The sequence below is a fragment of the Eumetopias jubatus genome, unplaced genomic scaffold (assembly GCF_037043125.1).
Source record: "Eumetopias jubatus isolate StellerSeaLion01/CBP00866 unplaced genomic scaffold, mEumJub1_p1.0 scaffold_5, whole genome shotgun sequence".
NCBI lineage: Eukaryota > Metazoa > Chordata > Mammalia > Carnivora > Otariidae > Eumetopias > Eumetopias jubatus.
The window spans coordinates 63077161-63103042 of record NW_028274811.1 but is presented as its reverse complement, the minus strand read 5'-3'; the positions used below and the strand labels follow the sequence as shown (position 1 = coordinate 63103042).

The 25882-nt window shown below is 34.2% G+C and overlaps 1 protein-coding gene across 4 annotated transcripts in view; it reads right to left on the bottom strand.

The window, feature by feature from the left end:
- XRCC4 (X-ray repair cross complementing 4) overlaps nt 1-25882 on the bottom strand; it is a 320948-nt gene that overhangs the window by 198673 nt on the left and 96393 nt on the right. For all 4 annotated transcript variants that reach the window (XR_003610999.2, XM_028114473.2, XM_028114472.2 and 1 more), the window contains exons 5-6: nt 19574-19726; nt 18376-18482 (exon numbers count right to left, since the gene is read on the bottom strand). Coding sequence is in view for 3 of the 4 variants with exons in the window: in XM_028114473.2 (XP_027970274.1) it covers nt 18376-18482; nt 19574-19726 (260 nt within the window). In the remaining variant the exon portion in view is untranslated. The remainder of the gene's footprint in view (nt 1-18375; nt 18483-19573; nt 19727-25882) is intronic.

Sequence of the window (25882 nt, the reverse complement as noted above, 5' to 3'; positions counted from 1 at the left end):
ATTTTGCATTGTAATTAATTGTTTAGATGTTTACTCCCTCAACTAGAGAGGGAACTCATAAAAGGCAGAGACAACATCTTATTTAATGTGGCTTCCCTAGAGTGAGATGACAGGCCCAACACCTAAAAGGCATTTAACAAATGTTGGTATAAGTAAATTAATTTGATGCTTTCTAACACACTATTTTCTTCTACCCTCCAATTATTTCTGTTTTCCTCAACAAAATTTAAAATGCTGGGAGAACAGAGCCATCAGTCATTTAATTATTAATGGCATAGTCTGGTGTGAACAGGATTAAACATCTTTTCTAAAGAGATACAAGCCTACTTGAGAGCTGCCTGAAACTTGGAATCATTAGCACCTATTTGTGGTCTAACCATTTCTTAAAGGAAAAGTTAAAACTATTTTGCCTAGTTCCTTATGCTTGAAAAATTCACTATCTTAAAAACCTTTACATTTCCTAAGAAAATGGTGTAAATTTTTATTACTGATGAACCTGAGAACCATATAGCTAAAAGGTATGATCTAAGCTTCCTTTTTTATGAAAACTAAATTGCTTCATGGAAAAATCAAACTTACTCCAACATCAACAAAATCACTTAGGTAAATACAATTCTCTCTCTTATTTGCTCATATATACACACAGATGAACACTTTGTGTCTATTAGTATTTATTAGTGTTTGTTATATTTTTCTACCTCATTCTTTAATGTTTATTTTTGTGTTCTTTAAAATCAGGCTGCATATTAGAGAAATGGCTAAAGAAAGGGTTTTGTGAGCATGTAATAACATTTACTGACCCAAATAAGCACTAAAAGAATCTTCAGAGCACAGCAGCTTTGTCCAAATTTTGAAAGCGCCCAGGGGTATGAAGGCTCATTGTTCATCCTAACAACTCACATGTCTCTGAGCCTGGCAGATCCCTTCCCAAAATCCAAAAGTATTTGTTCAAGAGGCAAGATCTTATTTTCTGAGGACCACCACCTATATTTCTTCATAAATCAATTATCAAATTCCACTAAGATAAAATTCCAGGAATATATTTTTTAAATATTTGAATTACTAGAATAATACTATTAGCATATTTTCTTTACATATTTTTTGAAAATTTAAATAAAATAGCAGTATTTTATTGCATTTAATAGCTATATTTACCATCACCACACTGCCATGAATAGTAATATTAATAACAATGCCAACATCAGTTATTTTTATTAAGTATGACAAGTACTGTATTAAATTATATTTTTGATAATATAATAATATATAAATATACATATTTAAAGAGGTTTAAATTTAAGCCTCCATTAATATAGTTATCTCCATTAATATAGTCTCCCCCACCATTTAGAAGCCTAATTCCTTTCAGAATTACTGGGATGGCAATAGGTAACATTTTTTAGGAACATTTTTCCACCGAGTAACATTAGTTACCTCCTGGCATACTGGTGACTTTCCTGACCTCATTAAAAACAAACAGTAAATTTTAAATATATTGGAAAACTAAAAATTTAGAGCTGATCAAACTCCAGAGATTATCTAATTTTCTCCTCTCATTTTACAGATAAGAAAAATGAGATGCAGAGAGATTGGTAAAAAAAAAAAAAAAAAAAAAAAAAAAAAAAAATTCCTTGATCAGAAAGTTAAGTTATTGGTAGAACTACAACTGAAGCCTAGATTTTCACAGTGCTATAAATAATTATGGTGTAACTCTCTCAGTAACTACTGTTTTTTTTAAGATTTATTTTTATTTATTTATTTGAGAGAGAGAGCAAGTGCACCCATGAGTGGCGGATGGGGTAGAGAAAAGGAGAGGGAGAGGCAGAGAGAATCTGGAGCCGACTCTGCACTGAGCAGGGAGCCCAACTTGGGGCTCAATCCCATGACCCTGAGATCACAACCCGAGCAGAAATCAAGTAACCAACTGAGCCACCCAGTAATTATTGGTGATTAACTAAAACTTTTTAAGAATAGAAGCTGTGGGAAGTAAAAGTTTCTGGATAATATATAAATATAAGAGAGACCTGTTTTTTTCTGAGGAAGAATGGGTTCCCCCTAATGAGGCAATCAGTAAGCGAAAGATCAACTTACATTATTCGAAATTCACACTTCAACAGTGATACAGTCGATTATTAACAACAGTAACCTCCTCTAGAGTGCCTAAGGAGAGAGAAGAGTAGAGGAGGCTCTTATTTTCTCTCTGGATTCATTTCCAGAGAATATCAGAATCAGTTGGGTACTTCCATTTGCCAATTGCACAGACACAGGAACATGTGGTTATCCAAGCCAGTTAGAGAAATCAGTAGGATTTATATTGACCTCAGACTTCTTTACAGACTGATCCTTTCTGTGCATCCAGTTGAATTTTTAAATAATGTCTTAATAACTGTTTATTTTCCAGTATAACAAAGGACAAAACAGCTCTTTTACTTCAATATTCTTTACACTAAATCTTGTGAGTTCACCTATATAAAATATTTAACAACCAAATCTAGTTATTAATTAATAGTAAAAGAACCTGAATCATAGCATGGGTAATTAAATAGCATAGGCTTTGTTGTCACCCACAATTGCATTCAAATTTTGGCTGTTTGTCCTACTAGTTGTGTAACCTTGGACAAATTACTTAACCTCTCTTTTGAACTAAGAGCTGGAAGGCCTGATATTGATTATGGTCAAGATGAAATGAGATAAATTATGCAAGGCACCTAGCACAGCCTCCCACACAGAGCAGCATAAAATCAATGTTGGTTCACTTTCCCATTATTCTTTTTGACCAGAAATTTAGCAGACTCAATGACCTTGGTCTGAACAAAGTTTGATTTCAGGAATCCTAGGCACTCTAATTTTGATATTGTTTTGAAAGGGCAGACATATTTGGACAAAACTCCACATACTCAGTTTTCCTCAAACTGAAAAAATAGTTCCCAATGAAAGTCCTCATGCTTTAACACCTGGTCTTTGACCCAGTCCCCTGAGAATTATGTGACAGCTTAGCTCCTGCTCTTGATTTTTTGGTTTTAGGTAACAGTCTACTAGAGACCTTTGTGGAGCACTCATTATTAAGACTTTTCATAAATCTTTTATACAAGTATTAGGACAATTCACTTTGACAAAAACTTTGGCTACCCATTAAGTACAAAGCACTGTGCTGACGCTGAGTCGCAAAGATGAGTAAACCATGGATTTATCCCTTTTCTTTAGAAATTCACAATCAGGCAAATACACAACTATCTATAATGATGATATCTGTTGTGTACTTTTAAATTTATCAGGGATGCTGAAAATGTAAAAGGTGATTTTGGTGAAAAGGCTGATGTAGAATATTGTGTTTATTTTTGTGAAAATATTTTTATGGAGGCATAATTAGTTTGCCCTCTGGCTTTTAAAAATATGCTAGGATATGGTTTCATGGAAAGAAAAGTATAATGGGGGATAAAAGTTTTCTTTAAGGTAGTGTCCAACAAAACAGAGACTTAAACCAAGCTGGCCTGCAGATAAAAGGAGTGTATTTTGCAGTGAAAGTCATTAAAAACACCTTATTACATGTTGTAAAGTCCAATAGCAGAGGGAATTGTGACTCATTTAAACTCTAACAAATGACCACTCCATGTGAGTGGGTCTCACAGGCAGTTTATAATCAATCATAGTCAATGAATCTGTGAGTAAGTGGCATGCCAGCCAAAGAACAGAGAATGAATGGAGTCTTTTAGGCTAATTTGGATATAACACAATGTTTAAGTAAGTGTTTGAAGCTTAGGGAAAAACAACTAGTATAAATTATACTTTATCCTTCTGAAATAGGTAGGAAATTGTGCCAAATAAAAGTCATAACTGCGGGGCTTTGTTTAGCAATATGATGATGCTAAAATAAACTCTGAAGCAGTTCTGATGCTATGCCAGATAATAACGATAGAAGTCTAAATGTGTCAACATTTTACTAATGGTGCTCAAACAACATGGCAGGTAAAATCAATTAAAAATTATAATCTAATTTAAACTGCATTTATTGTGTTCATCTCAAATATATTCAATTATACTGCAATGGAGACACTCACTACTTCATGAACAAATGTTAGAAATCCTACTGTGTGCAAGGCACTATGCTTGGTGATGCAGGAATAACACTAAATCAACTAACTTTTAGGATACAGAGAATGAAGAGTATGGGAAACAAAGAAAACTATCTAAAAAGTTCTTTGGAATCCATATATTCCTAAATAAAAGAGTAAGAAGTGAAAATACTTTCACATATATTATGCTATATGGCTTCCAGAGTCCCTGCCTGACAGAGGTAAGAAAAAAACAGGTAACCTATCCACAATAATAAAGAGAAGATCATACATGAGCTCTCAGCTTATTCTAAATCTTTTCCATTAAAATAGGCTATGCTGCCTCTCTTTATGGATACGTACTTTATTTTCATGATGCTAACATTCAAATAAGGAAGTACGATTGGAATGTGGTATCATCTAAATCATGTGGGTTATTACAATTTATGCAATATTTAAACAAGCAGAATACACAAACAATTCTAAGCCAAAAAGAAATTCTTATCAAAAGGTAACTTTTCCTCTCCAGAATTAGAAAGAGCTAGTGATTCAAGAGATGTCAGATTTTCCTTCTAAAAGAGAATGCAGGTTAGTTTCTAAAGTATTTAATTCTTTGTTTTTAATTTTTTGTTCCTGAATAAGCATGAGGTGAAGCAACAGAAAGATGCTAATAAAATGGTGGCACCTTCATTTTATGTTTTTAAAACAATACACTTCTTATTCTGAGTTTCTGCCAATCACACTCTTTGTAACACGAGCTACAAGAACTCAGCTTTGAAAGTAGTCTTTTCAAATGACAGCATGTCTACAGGAAGTTCTCCATATAACTATCAGATGCTATTTTTTTGTTTGTTTTGTTTATCTTTGGGTTTAAAAGGAAGGTTGTCATTTAAAAAGCAATTAAAAGATTCATTATTCCTGATTTCCTTTGTAATGGAAATTACAGCAAGTATATAATACTTTGCACACACAATGTCTTAAGATATTAATCACAGGAATTCTGACTCTAATGGTAACAAAGTCTAATTTTATTTCACTTTGAAAAGCTATACCATAATATAGCAGAGAAACAGCTTGATCTCCATGTGGAAAATCATGAAAATTTCAGAGTTTTTAAAAAGAAAGTCACATTAATTAGCCTTCGAAATTTATTTTTTTAGTAAGGAAAGTGCCAAGAGTTTTGGCAGGTAAACTCAACCTATTTATTACTTTTTAAAATCTCTCAACAATTGTTACTACTAAAATTTTTATTTTAAAAGGTAGAATTATCTAACTTCACAATTTTGTACTTCCAAATTTGTGTCACAAATATCTCTGAAACAGAATAACCAATAAAAGGGAATAAAGGAAAGATAAATCACAGAGAAATGTAAAGGAGCCTCTATTTCAGTAAACATCATTTATTAAAGACCTAGTTTAGTATCAATGAAATTAATTTCAGTACAGAAGGTCAAATTAAAAAGTAAAGTATATCAAATATTGTTATGCACTTTATTTAATTTTCAATAATCTCACGCTCTGTTGAAAATAAATTAACTTTCTAATAATGCAAATGTTGAACTGTGGAAAACAGTGAATGCTGTAGTCCTCATTTAATCAGATTAAAAATGTATACTAATTACCATCTTAAAGACTCAACTATTTAGAGTAAAAGAAATATGTTTAATTTTTATTAACTGTTTTCTGAATTTATTGGTCATAAAATTCATTTTTAGCAAAGAATATTTTAACATTTGTCTCCTGGAATACAGTTTTAATGAATGAATATAATTTCTCAGAAGGTATTTCTCCCAGTTCAAAGTTATCTTCCTATTAGTACTCAATTAAAAAAAAAATATTTTTCTAAATAAAAACCACTGGAAATGTATTCAAAGCAGTGCATATAGCATCTTTTTCAGAATCCACCCTTGGTCTTTTGAGTTAACAATAACAGAATCATCCCTAATATCCCATCATCACTGTCACCACTACTGGCCCCAGGAGTTTTAATAACCTCTGGGTCACCAAAGTTATATCACAATAATTGACATCATCATGTATTATAAAACCATATTTTTTATATTTTAAAACTATGTATTTATATATATATATGTATTTCTATACAATAATAATGCTTTATGAGGTCTAAAATACATGGCAAATTGAAATATATGTTACAATAATGCAAAAAAGGTAAGTGGACTTAAAGTGTCCAAAGTCCTAGCATTATCTAGGGAGCATGAAAGTTAAATTAACATGGGACTTAATAGGTCATGGATGTTTGTTGCCAGCTCAAGGATTGTCACTAAAACAAGAATACATAAATCTTTAAGTAACAAGTTAATAAAAAGAGAAAGTTAGAATGAGAATAAAAAACAAAGAGTACATTAGTAGATCTAAATCTAAATATGCAAGTAACTACATGAAATATAAATGGAGTAAACACTCCAATTAAAAGACAAAGATTATTACACTGGGTTTAAAAAACAACTATAGATTTTTAAATATATAAAAGGTTGAAAGTAGAAGAGTAAAAAAAGATGAAAAAGATATGCTATGTAAACATCAAGAAAAAGAGAGCTGGTATAACTACACTATCATCAGACAAAGAGAACTTTTAAGGGAAAGAAGCAATATAGACCAACAAGAGAGATATTTCATAATGGTAAGAAAAAGTCAATTCACCAAAAAGATAGAAAAATTCTAAATCTATATCCCCCGAATAATACATAAACAGTATATAGTGTAAAGTCTTTATTTTAAAACTATATTTTTTATATTTTAAAACCATGTATTTCTATATTTTTTAAATGTCTACATGGACATTTGGTAGTATTATTTAATATTTTTTTAGCACCTCTATACACAAGCCTTTTAATCAAGGACTGAGTATAAATCAATGTTCTGTTGCCTTATTTGCTTTGCCATCAAATCATAATAAACCTCCAACACAGATATGAACATTCCCATTCATCTTAATGGTGCATTAATGACCTCAAGCCATATCTTTTTCCAGTTAAATGTGTGCCCACCCCATTAAGTAAGGAATCAAGGAGGCCATATATTCCACCCTTTCTTTTTTAGGACCTTAAGTCTTTTTATAAAAACAAAGGCATCAAGTACATTTAAATTTAAAATATAAAATTACAGACACCTCTTGGATTTTAAAAAAGAGTGTTCTACTAAATGAAAAGAAAGAACTTTAGCACAGGAAGGGTTCTCAGAGATGAGTTCTGTAGTCAGACTGCCTGGATTAGAACCCTGGTTCTCTAATTTACTAGCTGTGTTACTTTAGACAAGTTTTCTAATCTTTCTGTGCCTCAATTCTCTCAGCTATAAAACGGTGATAATAATAGTATATACTTCAAGGGACTGCTTGAAGTAATGCATCTTAGAAACCTAGAATACATTCTGGCACCCATATAAATGCTAAGTAACCGAGTCTATAGTAGTTGTGGTGGTGGGGATGACATTACTATAACAGTGGTGGTGGAACTGTAATGGAACATAAAAGTAACAGCACTAGCAACCGTAATAGTAAAGGAGAAGAAGGAACAATAATTGTAGTAGTAGAATTAGAACTAGTTGAACTAGTCATCATTGTCAGAGTAATCATCATTTTCCAGGGGTTACAAACTCAAATATTTCCAGAAATCATGCAAATGACATCAATGAATAAAATGAGACAGATCAAATACAAAAGGAAGTGTTAAAGACTACAGAAAACTAGGAATCTATTTCCTATATAAATGCATTCAGATTTATTATGTAAAACACTGATGTTATCAAAGGAAAAGCAAAGTATGTGACCTAGGTCATACGAAAGATAACAGTTACAATCTCTGATACAGTCCGAGTTATTCATTTAAATTAAAAAAACAGTATGGTTGTTAATATGGCTAGCCATTATGCTTGCAAAGTAACACGGCTGGCAGGACCCTAAGTTCTTTTTATACTCAGTCATCCCCCAAATTACAACTACCCCCACAAAATGCTGAGTGTCACAGATGTATGTTTGCACCTACTATTTCTCAATGCGCTGAGTTTTACCACAGGCTTGAAACTGGCACTCCGGGTCTCACTTTGATTTCTTCTTCCGCCCACCCCACTTATAACAGTTCTCTTTCAGGACACCACATATTCAGACTCTACTCAGCAAGCCTGCTGATATCCATCCTTCACACATACCCAAGCCCTCCAGAGTGGAAGCTTTAGCAAGCATCATGTCAGTGCTGGTGGGCTGGCAACATTCCAGAACCTCATCACTAGTAACCTTCTCTATCCTTTTGATCTTAAATATGGCTTATAAATGATGTTGATGAATTGGTTCAAGGAACCAGATGTGCTGTTTGTGGTGGAGATCCCTGTCACAATCACAAAGAGACAAGAATCCTATATATTATATTATAGACATTCAGCTGACTTAGAGAGTACTGCTACATTACCCCAACTTTTGTCTCAACTGGGTCACGGTTGCAGTTATACAGGGTCAATAAAAATGTTTAGCTTCATTTTCCTAGGACAAAAATGAGCCAGGCTTTCTTAAGTCTGTTTTACTATAATGAATCAAAAAACAACAAATAAATAAAACAGTGCAAAACCTTTTGCATTTCTTAGATATACTCAATTACACCCATAGTCATCTACACCCACCTAAAGGTCTCAGCCTTACATTAACAGCTTCATAAAAACTTGGTAGTAAAATTTGATTTCATTTTCACAATAATATACTTCTATCATAGAACCACAAAATCAGCCTGAGATGGAACTTTTTAGAACACCAAGATCAGTATGTCAAATAGAAATATGGGAGTCACATACAGAATTTTAAATTTCCTATTAAACACATCTGAAGAAGTAAAAAAGAAGCAAATGAAGGTAACAGTAATATATTTAACTCAATACATCCAAAATAATTATTTCAAGATTCAATTAATATTAAAGACACATTGTAAGAAATTTTTTACACTTACTTCTTTTTTCATACTAAGTTTTTGAAATCCAGTATACTTATGGTACATTTCAATTTCAACAAGTCACATTTCCAGTGTTCAACAGTCTCAGGTCACTAGTGGCTACCTGACCGAACAGGGCAGAGCAGCTCTAGACAAAATTAAATCCAAGGAACTGACAGATGGTGATTTAGTTTCTGCCTGACTGCTGTTTTCTCTTCTTCTCATCTTCATTTGTTCTAAGGTGCAGTTTCCTTTTAACATGTCTTAATCCATCTTATGTGGTTTAAATACCATTCTCCTAGGTCAATGATTCTGAATGATTTTTGGAATAGACTTCCTATTGAAAATATGTAATAATTTGAACCTTACTCTAGAAAAATGTACCTGTGAACTTGTTATGAGATGAACTGTATCCCTCCCAAAAAGACATTTTGGGGTCCTAATCCCTAGTGCCTAACAATGTGATTCTTATGTGGAGACAGAGGATTCACCGAGGTAATCAATTAATGAGGTTACTGGCATGGGCCTTACCCAATGAGACTGGTGTCCTTTTAAAAAAGGGAAATTTGGATGCAGCATAGAGGGACAGTGATGTGAAGAGACCCAGGGAGAAGATGACCTTCAACAAGCTGAGGAGGGAGGCGTGGACAGAGCCTTCCCTCCTGGCCCTCAGAAAGAATCAACCTTGCTGATATCTCAACTTGGGACTTCTATTCTCCAGAACTATGAGACAATATATTTCTGTTGTTTAAGCCACCCAGTTTGTGGTACTCAGTTATAGCACCCCAGCAAACTAATACATGCATTTACACACATAATTTTATATATAATTCCAAAGGGTTCAAAGATCCCCCTGCTAACTACTTAACCAGAGGTTAAGAACTCACTTTGAGATTAGAACAAACCAAATTAAATAGCAGTTAAGTAATGTTTTCTGTCAACTATTAACATTAATTTTATCAGCCAACATTTGTCCTAAGTCCATTCTCAGATCAGTCCTCTTACTACAATGGCAAAAATATAATTTTTAAACTGTCTTCAGAATCCTAAAAGTCACTCACTGCATATTCTGAGGTTTAATATTCACATGGGTTCATATGACATTTTAAGAATATATCCTTGATTATATGATCCACTCCCCATGTTTAGTACATGTCCTCTTAAAAAAGAGAGACTGTTCTGGGAAAGTATTTGTTTTCTTTAGATGCTTCTCCTTTTTTAACCTAATTTATATACAAATCCAAACAGTCTAAAACAGGATTTCTCACATGGAGTGCATGGCATAATAACTTCCACTGAAAAAGTTCCTAAGGTCTTACAATTTTGAGAAATGTTTCCCAGTACATTCTACCCTTCATTACTGTCTACATTAGCTTATTAAAGACCCTGAGAAGCTATGCAGAAAAGAAAAAAATAAGTGACCACATAATTTTTCTCCCACAATATATTACCCACTGAAACAGCAGATAGATGAATACTTATGTCAAGTCACCATACTCTGTAAAATTCTAATCTTAGATGCTTGGAGCAAGATGGTACTATTGTAGCCACATAGCAGGCTAACTTTAGGTTAGCAGATTGATTGGCCCAATGCACTTAGCCACTGCTGCCAAGATCATTACTTCTACCAACACCGCTAAATGTGGGTATTCTCCTCCATGCTGAGTGAGCCTTTTTTTGACCCAGACCTAAGAGTTGCCAGTCCTCACAGCCTCCCAGGTCCTGAAAGAACTTCCATACTGACCAAACTCAAGGAATATGGGAGAGGGCAAGAAAGGAGGGCACAGGACAGGAGTGGGGACAGCCCTAGGCAAGAAGTGCACAGACTCCCAGTTCTTAATGGAATTTCAGCAATTTTTCAAGTATAAATACTTCTCATATTGCTCTTTGCCTTTACTAATTTCCAGAGCATTTCAGTGAATCGCTTCTTGGCTTCCTGGCTAAGATCAAGGGCAGAGCACTTCAATGTTTGTTTCTTTTTTGTCAGTTTAGATTTCTAGTTACTTTTTTGGGGAGATTAGATAACCTTCTCATTCATCCATAGGCAGATATAAATATTCTTTTTTTTAAATATTTTATTTATTTATTCGATAGAGAGACACAGCGAGAGAGGGAACACAAGCAGGGGTAGTGGGAGAGGGAGAAGCAGGCTTCCCGCTGAGCAGGGAGCCCAATGCGGGGCTCAATCCCAGGACCCTGGGATCATGACCTGAGCTGAAGGCAGACACTCAATGACTGAGCCACCCAGGTGCCCCCAGAGATAAATATTCTGAACAGAATTTCCTTCTGTCTCTCCAAGAATATATATAAAGATATAGAAATAGTTGCCTAGGAGGTTATATCTAAGTTTTATTTTAATAGTGTAGCATAGAGAAATTATCACAGATTTACTACAAATCTTTGGTATATTTGAGATTCTCAGGTAGATAAATACTAAGTCAAAACCTGAAGCAATTAATATACAGAGGGAGTGAGAGAAGTCAAACAGAAAAAGATAAATACTGTATGATATCACTTATATGTGGAATCTAAAAAAGGCCAAATTCATAAAAACAGAGTAGAATGATAGTTAACAGGGGCTAGGGTAAGGGAATTGGGAAGATGCTTAGGGTAGAAACTTGCAACTAAGTAGATAAATAAGTCTTTAAGATCTAATGCCCAGCATAGTGATTATAGGCAACAATACTGTATTATAACTTCAAAGTTGCTAAGAGACTAGACCTTTAATGTTCTCCCCACAAAAAAAGCAATGATAAATATGTGATACAGTAGAGGTGTTAGCTAATGCTACTGTGGTTATCATACTGTAATATACAACTACATCAAATCAACACATTGTACACCTTAAAATTACACAATGTTATATGTCAGCTATATCTAAATAGAAAAATATACAAGGAATAACCTCAATAGAAATATGTGCATTCTGGAATTTTTTTCATAACTATGTATCATGAAGTCTTGTTTGTTTAATCTGATGATGTTGACTCTCTTTCTGGAGAATTTATGTACAAATAGAATCTCCTCTTCAACAGAAGTGTTCTCATCACACTATTGCATTAATTGCAATTTCCTCAGTGTTGGGAAATTTCCGAGGTTTTTAAAATATCTCAAAAAGAGATGTGCAAATGTGGTTTACTACTACAGAAGTCAAATATTTTCTCATTCTTTTCTCCTGTAACATATTTAACCTTTCTAGGACTCTGTTTCTTCATCTGAAAAATGACAGGCTTGAACTAGAAGATCTAGAACTACGTGAGACCTAGATTTCTGAAGTACATAATATCACTCCTCAGCAATGTTGCTTATGTATAAGAGCCCATAATTGCTACAAAATACACTCAAATTGCTCTTCCAGTTTTGTGACAGGTTTCACTAAATCAAGCTTTTTTTTTTTAAGATTTTATTTATTTGAGAGAGAGAGAGAGAGAGAGAGCACGGACAGTGGGGGAGGGGCAGAGGTAGAGGAGGAAGCAGACTCCCCACTGAGCAGGGAGCCTGAGGTAGGGCTCGATACCAGGACAAAGGGATCAAGACCTGAAGGGAAGACAGACGCATAACTGACTGAGCCACCCAGGTGTGCCCTAAATCAAGCTTTTTATTTATAATTTATCAATAAATGAGTCTATGATAAACAAGCTGGATAAGATTAAGGGAATAATCTGTGATTCTAAAGTTGAATTTCTGACTAATCTCTTTGGCAGTACATGTTGTTACCCCTTCTGTGAGTAGACATTCACTGTTTGAAGCAACGAGCTCTTTGATACTTAGAAATTTTGGATTCTGTTCTATTTTTAAAAGCTACTATATCAGTATTCATCAACTCTTTGACATAGCCATTCATTTATTTTCTAAAAGGCTATTCTATAATCACACTTCCTTTCAGGAAGCCCACCAACTAAGTAGAAGCCTAAATTACTGATAGCAGTAACACAGGGACCTTCCTGTTGGTTAAGAATCAAGACTAATTAAACTAATGTGCTAAATCCCAGGCTCATAATTATGCAGACGAGTGTTAAGCTTATTTTATTTGTTTTTAGTGGTTGTGCACCTTTAAAATGAAGCTAAGAAGAATAAAACATTCTAGAATAAGTATTTTTCGTATTTATCTTTTAGTAAGGCTGATTTAATTGGTCTTTATTTTAAGAAGTATTGTCAATTCCTACTAATAGAAATAGTTACAATTTAAAAATATTATATTAATTTAAAAATAAATAATTTAAAATAATTAAGGAGACATTAAAATAATTCCTCTTGTAAAAGCTAATTAGGAACCAATTAAGCATAAGTTTTCAAAATGCTTCATAGGAAAGATCCTATTTCAATGAAATAAGCCCAATCTTTGTACTAAATATTCACCCACATTCTGAATTATGTTAACACTAAGAAATCTTTCATAATAATGGTTAAAATTCTTAAGACTATTCATATATATTTAAAAATTATTTTTACATACCATTTTACTATTATTACAGTATCAAAATGGTTATAAATATGAAAAACTGCATAACCATAAATTAATTTTTAGGTTATAGCAGATATTGTTGGGGCAAATAAAAGGCCACGTGAATGCACTGCTAGAGGTTTTGGCACTCAGATGCTATACTAATTACACTTCTGTCTCTGTATTTTGATGAGGTTCTGTTATTCGGGAGACCTACTTCAACCTAAAGTTTCTCCAAAGACATGGACATCAGATGTTACCTTGATTTGTATCCCAAAACACAGAAGATTTCCTGTAGAGAAGGTTGTTTTACTATATCTATAAAAACCCAACAGGGTTATTTTTCCATTCAATTAAAAAACAAAACAAAAAACAAAAACAACATGGAGGTAGGGCAAATCCAGACAAACCAGGAAATCCTTAAAGCCACAAGGAGTTAGACAAACTAGGTGAGAGTGAAAGTAATCCATCCTCCTTGGTAATCCAGGGGTGTAGCTATAAACAGAGACCATAGCAACCAGTTTATCTATCTTAACCTTAATCTGAAACAAAGTTAAATGCCTATGGGCTTTAGTATGCAGTAATCATTTATTTCTTAAACTAAGTCTGTAATACCATTGCTACCTATTTAGAAATTCTGGAAGTTAAGAACAACAGAAAGTAAATCTTGCTTTACATATTTACAGAAAACTGTAAAATGTAGGTATGGGTGGTATAGACTGTGATGTTCAAGTTTCAGAATACTTCAGAGATCTCCTTTTAAATAACCAACTTCTAAAAATTTTAGGGGTTTTTCATACTATATGGTATAACACATATAAGCATGATGTAGTTTATTAGATTGGAGTACTGTCATCAGTTATTTCCTCAACAACCCTAATGATGGGGGGGGAATTTAAAACTTTGGAGAAAAAAAGTAATAAAAGAGATTGCCTATACATAAAAAAGTTACCTATCAAGTTTCCTGCAAACTACAATATCCCTATCATACACCTGGATATATGTATAAAAATAAGCAGACCTTTTCCTTGAATGAATACTGTGGAATCACTAAGTGATCTTGGTCTCACTAAACTTTTATCATACAGGAATGGGGTAAAAATGTGAATGACTCATGAGGAAATTTGATGGTTTTAAAAATTAATGATGAAAACACATTTACATAATAGAAATGACTACTAAGTTAAACATTTAGCATTTTAAATAAATGGCTTTCTGAAAGAATAAGTATACTAAATCGCATCAATTTTTTTCCTCCTGTTCTTATTGTAGGGAAAGCACACATGAACCTGCATACCTAAAATAAATTCAAATATTTACTTGTACAATAAGAATAGGTAATTCATTATCAAGATGACAGAGTAAGTTCAGGAAGAAACTTTCATTGCTCTGGTCCAAATACATAGTAATAACATAAAATACCAAAAGACGAAGCTATGATTATATATATAAACATATATCCCATGGACTAAGAGTACAATTTTGTCCCTGTAAAAGAATGAATTATAGAATCTGGTAAGTTATAAAGAAGCCTATTCTGTTGTTTAACACATAAAATGTTTCTCAGATATATGGAATCTGGTTCTTATTCAATATGGAATCTGGTTCTTATTCAATATGGAATCCGGTTCTTATTCAATATCAAGCATTTTAGGTCTGAGGCTCTTTTTTTCTCCAAAATTCAGTTTCCTGAATATTTCTTACTGAAGCAGAAGGAAAAAGATAGTTAAAATGTCGAATAAAAATGCTCTTAATTCTTGACATCAAAACCTGCCAAAAGCAAGTTAAGTGCAAAAAAAAAAAAAAAGAATCAGAGAACTATATGTCAAATATGTAGTGAACTAGATTTGAGTTAAAGAAAATATGCCAGGTAAAAGATAGGAAAAAAGGTACAATGAACCAAACATTTTTTTTAATGTTTTATTTATTTTATTCATGAGAGAGAGAGAGGCAGAGGGAGAAGCAGGCTCCCCGCCTAGCAGGGAGCCCGATGCGGGGCTCGATCCCAGGACCCCGGGATCATGACCTGAACCGAAGGCAGACGCTTAACCATCTGGGCCACCCAGGCGCCCCTGAACCAAACATTTTTGAAGAGAAGAGAAATTTTGCCAGATTTAAAATAGTACAATTGTAGTAAAGCTTTGCCTAAAATAGATTGAACACATAAAGGACCCCATTCTCATATACCTATTATTTAACCATGGATTTTCTCTTCAACAATAATTTTCATCTACTTCAAAGGTTAGTAAGATACTCTAAGTAAGGAACAAAATCAAAGTCCATTGTATTTAATAAAAATTTTGAACATTTAGATTGGAAAGAGTACAGATTCCCTTTTTAGTGAGCTTTCAATTACATTTGATTATTAAAGAATGACTTCATTTTATATTGGGTCACTAATGTAAAACAAGCATTGCCTTCAAACTTAACTCTGCTGTGCAAAAGTGAGAGTGTATGTGATTGTGCGATCCAATTCAAATCTAATTAGAATCAGGTTAATCAACCAACTTATCTAATCAGCATCAGTAAATGTCCATGACCCCCAATTAGATACCTTCCTATGTCTTTGTCCATTTATTCTACTTTCTTTTCTGTCATTATGGAAAGTGCCCATGCTCCTACTTAACCAAATCCTGCCACTTGTCCATTTGATCCCATCTTCACTTAGGAGAAAGAGTATTCCAGGAATTCTGGCAACATTTTCCCCCTTTCCTTTCTTACTCCCATCAATATGCAAACGTGATATTATTTCTCTCATCTAAGAAAAAGACAAAAAAAAAACCTTGGCCCTATGCACCCCTCCAGCAGCTACCCAGGTCTTTCCTTTTCTTTACAGTGCAACTTGCTAAAAGTGTTGCGTAGGCTTGTGGTTTCTTCCCAACTATCTCCTCTCACTCTTTTGAACCTTCTATTCCTGCTGTCCCACTGAAAATGCCTTCTTAAGATTTCCAGGAACACCTGTGTCCTACAGTGTTTGCCTGTTACCTCCTGGCTGCTCCCTCTCAGCCTTCTTTGCTGGTCTCCTTACTACACACCCAAGTGCACTAGGGCGGAGTCCTTGATTACTGCCCTTTCTGGTCTTCTCAAACTCCCTTGATAGCTCAGCCAGCTTTAAATACCTCTTTACTTAAACATCTTCGGCAGGAAGCCCTCTCTCTAATTCCAAATTTGTATACCCAACTCCCTACTCAATATCTCAGAATTAAGGTTTGAAAAACTGAGTTCCTAACCCCGCTCTTGCGTACTCCCCTAATTCAGTAAGTCAACTGCATGCCTTTGGTATTCAATCCAAAACACTTATCATGATTGTTCTGTGTCGGTCTCTCAGGACAATCCCCACTTCACCAACAATAATATGCTGCCTCTCAGCATGGCTAGAATCTGCCCGTTGTGTGTCATCGTCACTGCTATCACTCTGGTGTAAGCCACTCACATCCTTCACAACTGTTGAACCAGCTTTCCACTGTTCTAACTTCTTCTGTGCTTACCACACTACGTATACTCCATTCTCAACACAACAGCCAGATTAATCCTGCTAAAACTCTGAGTCAGATCATATCACCTGATGTCTGAAACCCTCCAACAGTTTCCAGTGTAACTGAAAGCAAACCTTGAAATGCTTACAATAGCCTATAAGGCCCTACACATGATCTGCCCTCTCTCTGACCTCATACCTCCATCCCCCCATCTTCATCGTCCTATTTTACCCATACCTCCCTCCATGCTGTTGCTTAAACACATCAATAAAAAGTTGATGAAAGCTCCCACATCAGGGCCTTTGAACTAACTGCTTTTTTCTGCCTAGCGTGCTCGCCCCGCAGATAGACCTGTCACCTTCTCACCAAGGCTTTTTCTGGTGCCCTGGCTAAAATTATAACCTTTATCCTACTTTCACCCCGACAGTTTCTATTGTCCTTCCCTGGTTTATTTTTCTCTTCAGCATTTATCACTATCTAATATAGTTGATATTCAATTTATTCATCTTATTATTGTCGGTTTCCCTGACTAGAATTTATAAGTTCCATGAAAGCAAAAATATTTGATTATTGCTCTCTCTGACACAGACTAGTTCCTGGTACAGAAGAGACACTCAGAAAATATTTGCTAAATAAATGAATCAAACATTTATTTTGAGACTACTAGGCTTCTGCCAGAACCATGTAAGTGTAAGATGAGTTCAGGGGCTCCTGCCTCTAGGAAATCTATAAACGTTTAGAAAAGTAATTCATGGATTTAGATCTGAGGGACTGAGTAAGGCTCAGGTACTTTAACTTAAACTGCCATTTCCCCTTCTCTTCCCCTTTTCTGAATAGTGAAAGAAGGCCCAGCCTCAAGACAATCAGAAGCATTCTAGATCACCCTGCTCCTTGCCCATCCGTAGTTCTAGCTAGATAAGATCTCACATGTTAAAGGCAGCCAGCTTCAAGCTAGAGATAACTAGCATGAACACATACATATCTTGCTTATTCCTTATGCACCCTTCTTTAATAAGAAATAGCATGCCTTGGGCGCCTGGGTGGCTCAGTTGGTTAAGCGACTGCCTTTGCTCAGGTCATGATCCCGGAGTCCCGGGATCGAGTCCCACATCAGGCTCCCTGCTCAGCAAGGAGCCTGCTTCTCCCTCTGACCCTCCCCCCTCTCATGTACTCTCTCTCTCTCATTCTCGCTCTCTCAAATAAATAAATAAATCTTTAAAAAAAAAAAAAAGAAATAGCATGCCTTGGTGTGTGTGTGTGAGTATGCATGCTTGTTTGTTAATGAGTTGCTGCATTTTATAATAAATATTAATTTTTAACATTAAGTACTTGAGGTTTCAGACTAAAAACCCTGAAGAATTTTTGTAGAAAAGACTTTTTTCATAACATTTTTCATTACGGTTTATTACCTTTAGAATCAGAAGCCCGAGTGAGATATTCAACAAAGGTAATGAATGCATTCCTCTTACCTGGAGCTAACACAGAGGGATCAGGCAGGTTTTCCCTTTCCTCATCAGTGCTTTCATCATAGACTGCATCTCTGTCAGCAGTCATTTCAGAACATGTTGTGGTTTCCCTAGAAGCGGAAAAAGGTAGAATTATAAATTTTTGGCTCACCCCTGGCTAGGTATCAAATTCACCAGTAAGTAAATATAGAAAATATCCCTGGAAAAATACTGTAGTTAAATAAACATATATTGAAATATATATGATTAAGATGAAAGCACTTTAAAGACTGTATGTTAACTCTCTTAAGAACAAGTTTCCCTTCTACCTAATTTAAATGTGGTTTAGTGCTCACTATAATCAACTCTTGAATCAGTTTCTTATCATATTATTCATCTATCAAAATACTGTTCTTCCAAATTATCTTCTGTGGCTCAAAGAGTGTTCAGTATTTTATTGATCTCAAAGCCGTTCTGCCTTGCTTCTGATTGCCCCCAAATTCTCAGAGAGGTATCTTTCGTCTTATTATGAAGATGCCAAGTAAGGCACAGAGAGTTTACAGTTTGCCCAAAGTCGTGTACTAACAGATATCAGTGCCAGACAGCACTTGAACTAGGACCATCTGACATCAAATGCTGTGTTCTTCATATGACGCCATTAGTAAACCTGTGCATTCTCTTGGATTCAGGGCAAAAGATCCAAACCTGGGTCCACTAAAATAATTAAGTGGATAAATAATAAATAAAATAATAAAACAATAAAAACCAGACTAAAATAATTATAAGTGTCCAAACCATACCAGCTATAAGTCACCTATGATTTTTCCTTAAAAATCAAGGCTATGTCCACTCTCAGAGCCACTTGATTCTAAAATTAACCACTACTTAGACACCAAGATTACAAATGTGTATTCAACTCTGCAGTTTTGCAGAAGATAAGTTTTTATTATTTTTAATGATGTCTAAGAATTACACAAATAATACTTAGATAAGTCATATGCCAGTTTTAGGGATTTAAGTGTAGTTATGGCAGTGGGCAGAAAAGGAGGGATCACGCTGAGAATTCTCCAGCCCATTGCATCCAACAGCCAGAGCATCCAACCCCAGACTATCAAATGATCTCGTATTACTAAAAAGTTGGCACCTAACTTTCATTAAGTTTGGGAAAAAATTCCATCCAAATTTCTGTATCTGCCATCTCAAAACAGACAACTCAAAATACCTTTCAGGCTCAACGTTCTTTTCTAGTTCTTTAACTTCATTTAACAATTTATGTAAGCTTCTAATTTTCGCTTTCTTCTCATTCAGCACCAGAATAAACCGTTTATAAAGATCAGTCTCCACAGCTTCCTTAGCACTCACACATTTTTCAAATCTAAAATGTAAATAAACAAATAAATAAATCATGCAGTTTTTCTTAGCATTAATATTATTCAATCCAATACTGAAGATGATTTCAAGAAAACTTTTCAAGGAAAATACAATTAAAAATCACTTTTATAGATTTTCATTGACTTAAAGTTTTATACAGATAATTAAACAATTACAATTTATTGTTTATTAATGTTAGTAATTATGCAGTGAGATAAGGATCAAATTGGAAAATGATACCCAAAAAGCTTTTAAAACATCTAAATACCTAAATGTAATCATTTATTTACATCTACGATTTATTTCCAAGAGTATTTCTATGGGAGGAATTTCACACAAGAGTAATTATAGCCTATGTTTCCTGTACTTTACTAATATTACTATAATAGCAACCATGATCTTGTTTTGTGATTAGGTGATTTACCTAATCAGTTTTCCCTAAATAGACTATGAACTGCTCCATGGCAAGAACATGACTTAGGCAGTTATCAGCACCACATACACACACTCACGTATGCATATATATAATGAATGGAAATATCCAACTTGAAATTTCCAAGGAGAGATTAATGAAGCAGCAAATGAGAAACACTATATATCTTCAATTTTAAATATATAAGACAAAATATAAAATTCTCTCTATCATTTATAATTCTTTCTACAATGTTCAAATGAGCTAACAAGAGATTACACTAATTTTATTCTTCCAGATACAAAGAGAGCTAACAGAGACTATATATATAAGATATGCTCATTCACACAAACCACGAATAAACCTGTATTTTAAAGATTCAAACATATACTATTCCATATAAAATATTATTTTAAATATAGTCTTGCTCTGCCTTGTTTTCTCTTTACTATTTATTTATACTTATTCTATGCAGGTATTCTAGTATTTTTAATATATATGTATTTATGTACATATATTTTATATATTTGCAATATAGAATTTTTCATTGAAAAATTATAAACAAAAATGTCAAAATTTGATACCTTTGATATACATGTTCCTATGCTTTCAATAATCCACCTATTTAGAGATGCAAAGAATCAGGGCCTCTTATGGAATGAAAAGGAACAAAAAGCAGTATATTTTCTGGGAGCAATTACAACACTCATAGTACAATCATTGCCACAGCTGTGAACTCCGTAAGGGCAGAGACCATGTGTGTTTTACTGACTGCTTTATCTTCAGTGCCTAACATAGTGTTTGCCATTCAACAGATGTGGAGTAGCTATTAGAAAAATTAATAAAGGGAGTTAATATGGACATCTTATAAGGAAATGGAGAATCAGTGATTCTGAATTTATTTTTCACTCCTTTAACAGCTATTCACCATTTTAAGAGCACCATTTTTCATCCCCTTCAGCTTCTAATAAAATTTGTGGTAAATATTAATATAACAGTACTCCTTTCATCAAGCAAAGCTCTCTGAGAAAGAAGTATACCAAAAAGTTGGGGGGGGGGGAACAGAGCCAAAGTTGAAGAGGAGCTGCCAGTATCAATGGCTTATGTTAAGCAGGAACATCTCACTGCATTTTTATTTCAGATGCAAAGTGTTAAACATTCTATCTCATTTTTTTGTACTATTTTCTAATGTAACATAAGAAAAAAAGTTTAAAAGATGAACACCACCAAAATACTTGCATACACTATAAAATACGTTATACAAAGGCAAATTAAAAACCAATTACAAGAATGTACAATAAAAATCTTGTGCATTATATAAAGTTTTAGGATCAGGAACCACTTGGTTATCTGATTTAAATGCATATTTAATTTCCATATAAATCACTTCAATAATTCTTAATTGATAGGTTATGTGCACTTAACAACTATCAAGCAAATTTCAAAATCCTTATTAAAACTGACATTTGGTACAACACAAGGATTACAAATGAAAATAAATATAAAAATAAAGTATCATGTACTTTGTCTAAAGAATACTGTTAATCCTAATAACTAGTATCACAACTACACTGTCAAAGGTAACATGTCTGTGATAGGAGAACAAACAATAGAATAAATGGCATTCTATGACTTAATCTTGCTTGGTTTTACCAAACCTTTAGGATTTTCTTGCAACCAAACTTCTGACTATCAAACTGGTTAACACTTCCTAGACAAAGCTAGGGAGTGGGGGGTTGGCTGGGATACAGTATTACTGTGAACAGGACAAAAATTTATTCTCAATTATTAATTTATCAAATTTGGAGAACATTATTCTTCTATTAAATACTCAGTAACTAAGAAGTACATACCATCTTCTTTACCCCATTTTTAATGCCAATCCTCTCTTACAGCATTATGATGCTACTAGGCCTTCCATATTACTTGCCTCCTGCTAACCTTTCACTGAAAAAACTAGACAGGTATTAGAAGTTGAGGCCATTTAGTGAAAGAGAGACATGGGATTCACTGCCAAGTCAGTGATACTAAAGGAGAACTCACATACAACTAGATTAGACTACAACTAGTCCAAGGATCATCTCGAAGGCAAAACTCAAACCTGATGAAAACATAAATAACATCAAACAGGAGAGGGCTAATGATGCTTCATCCTTTCAACAGTGACTAGGACAAAAGAACAATAGTGTTAAGGTTAATTAGTACCATAGGGCTGACATATCTAAAAACTATGACGAAAGAAGAGTAATTTTAAAAAATTAAAAGGATAAAGACTAAGTATGGGAAATACTGAATATTCTAAATAAAATACTTCTCTGCAGGGCACCTGGGTGGCTCAGTTGGTTAAGCGACTGCCTTCGGCTCAGGTCATGATCCTGGAGTCCCGGGATCGAGTCCCACATCGGGCTCTCTGCTCAGCAGGGAGTCTGCTTCTCCCTCTGACCCTCTTCCCTCTCGTGCTCTCTCTCGTTCTCTCTCTCTCTCAAATAAATAAATAAAATCTTTAAAAAAAATAAAGTAAAATAAAATACCATGCAGGAAAACAAAGAGTCTAAGAAGAATAACATCAAAAAATAACAACAAAAATAAGAGCAGAAACAAGGCAATTTCATGCAAAAATACAATTCAAAATAAAACAGATTAAAAGATAACCCAAATAAAACATCAGATACATAAATGGGAACATGTGGTGCTTAGAAATCGTGCAGTAATCCTTATATTTACAATCAGCTGTGGCCAAATTTATATCCAGGTCAGGGATGTACAGCAAAAGAAAATGTGAATGGAGTTCAGAGGACAAAGAATGCTAAAAAGAACTGGAAAAGAAAGCAGTGGTAAAGAGATTTAATAAGCCTTTAAGTACTGAAGAAGATGGTAAACAGCTGTTCCTCGTCCTCTCTGACGACAGAACAAGAGGAAATGGCCTTCAACTATACCATGAAGGACTCAGATTACTAAGAGACGGAAGGAAGAATTTTCTGACTGTGACTGTTCTTAAACACTATAATGGGCTACCAAGGGGAGTTGAAGCTATCTCCTGAGGTCTTTAAAAATCAGACTGAATTCATCTGGATATAATGTGATCCTAGCCTGAAGGCAGAGAGATGAAGTAAAAGAGCTTTCAAGGTCTCTTCTATTCTTATGATTCCATGAGTGTCAACCCAATTCAATCTGCTGAGAACTGCCTCCAATTACAGGTTTAATAACTATAACGCAGAATAAAGCTGGAGTTTCTAACTTGATGTCTGAGCTAACAAAAGACCTATTTAGTAATATGGAACTCGAGAGTTGTATTTGAAACTAAATAGGAAAAACAAGTGAAATAAATATAGCTAATAACTTAAGGATTCACATACAATATTTTTAATGTTTTCTCCTTCACCTAAACTATACAAAATTAAATTGATCCAGTAATGTCACTTGTTCAAAATGGAGCTAAGACCACAATTATTAAACAGTTAATAAAAAATAACAGCAGATATGTTAAAAGTCTGCACATTAAAACTCATTTTTTTACTCATACTGTAATTCCTCATTTCTTATTCAAACTTCATTTATTCTCCACTGTCATCCCAAATGGAAATAGTTTTCGAGTTGGTTCTGATTATAATTATACGTATTTCAATTTCAAAATACAAAAAATACCCCCAAAGAGTAAAAAAAGAAATTTAATCCGCAATTCCAGACATATACTATTACATTTAATTTTCTCCCTCTAGATATTTTCTATCTTAAAGATGTATTTTGCAAAAACTGGCATACTATTCCTCTTTTTGATAACTCACATTTCTCATCTTAACATATTAACATTTTCCATGGTACAAGCACATGCGTATATGACTGTTTTTTGCTCATATAATATCCCATTGTGTATTACATTTATTTAGGACCTATCTACCATAGCTCTAAGGGAATTCTCAGCATCTATTCTGTGCTGGTCCCTCCTTCATCCTCCCATATATACACAGTCTGAAACAATGATGGGGAAGAAATGATTGGAGCATGGATGGACACTGATATAGGAGTATCAGAGGCTGCCCAAAAAACTGAACTGTGGCCAGGCCTAACATGATGGCCACCACTCTAAAGATTCTCTACTTTCTATGTTCTCAGTTACCGAACTCACTATGTTCATGTCCTATTTCTAATTTCCCTAAAGACTATTCATCAGTACTACTGCCATATAGAAGATGGAAATTTAAATCCTTTGGCTCATTTTCCACCATACTAAGGCTCTAGAGAGGGAACATTTAGAAAAGTACTGCTTGGCCATGACCAAGATGCATTTACAGCTCCTTAAAATGGCCACCTTCTCCTCTGATAGGAAAGAAAACCATTTGGGAAATTTGGAAAATAGAGAGAGCTAACTAATCCAGAATTCTCTGGAGCAGGCTCACTTTCCTGTTTGGGAGGCTACCACAATAGCACACAATCTTCAACCCCTGAAGAAAATACGTGACCCAGTATTTACAAAAAAAGAATAGCTGGAGCATAATAAGCCCGGGGATGAGAGATATGGTTGTGCTTTTGATCAAATGGAAACGTTTTGCCACAATAATGCAAAAGCACCTTCTGGACAGTTCAGGAATAGCAAATCAAGCATCAGGGGGCCACATATTATACACAGCCCTCCCCCAATGTTTTACAGCACAGGGTGCGTTTGTTTCCACCGTCTCATCTTTGTTCCCTGCTGCTTTCCAGTCTACTGCATTGGTGTTGAATACTGATGAGGTAACACCTCTTTCAACCTCTGGCAGACATTTTAAAGCAATTTGTTCAAGGACCAAGTACCCAGTATGCATTTTTGTGGGTAATTTGTGGAACAAATTTCCTATCATCTTGAGGGTATTTTGAGTTTTAAATATAATGGCTTACCACAGTCACAGTACATCTCCCTTAATTTGATTTATTTCATATATAAAACAGAAAAGCATATCCAAACTACAGATAAAGACCCAGAACCATGCTTTATAGCACAGATATTTGATACTGATTCATACTAACATGACTTTAAGGAGAAAAGGAAAAATTAACTTATTTTTCCATATGGTTTCCTAATATTTACACAGCTTTGATTTGGTCTCTTTTTTTTTATACAACTGGAGATAAATGTTAATTCAAAAATAAAAGAGAACAAGACACTTTCTTAATATAATCACTGAAAGCCAAATATAGTCAAGTTCTAGGTGTTAAGTTTACATGTCTTACATTAATAAATATAATTGGATATATAGAAACATAATTCCTTCTAGTTAACACCCTTTCCACAAACATACATTGATAGTGGTAAACCCTTCACATTTTTCATATATTCTCACATTTACTTACCAATCCATTTTAAACAATCTTAAGGATTATCCTAAAAAGATCCTAAATTGGAAAATTGTTCTTATGTTTCAGAGCTAGTGGTTTGATTGAAAGATAAAAAATCTACTGGATATACTGGATATAATAATAATATTATTATATATATTCCATATAACTCTTTCAGATGTTGCCATGCACATATGTACAAACACATGCATAGGATGTTATATGTCTCTGTAGAGATACAAATGGTCACAACATACATTTTGTTTCATTCAAACATCTCTTACCTAACAGAGTAATAAAAATACACCCTGGGCTGGCCTATTATGATACAATTGAAAAAAATGCATAACAAGAAGTAAAGTGACTTTCTTCATTCTTTTTTTAAAAAAAAAAAGAGGCAAAATCATGAAAATAAGGGCTTCCAAATGTCTTATC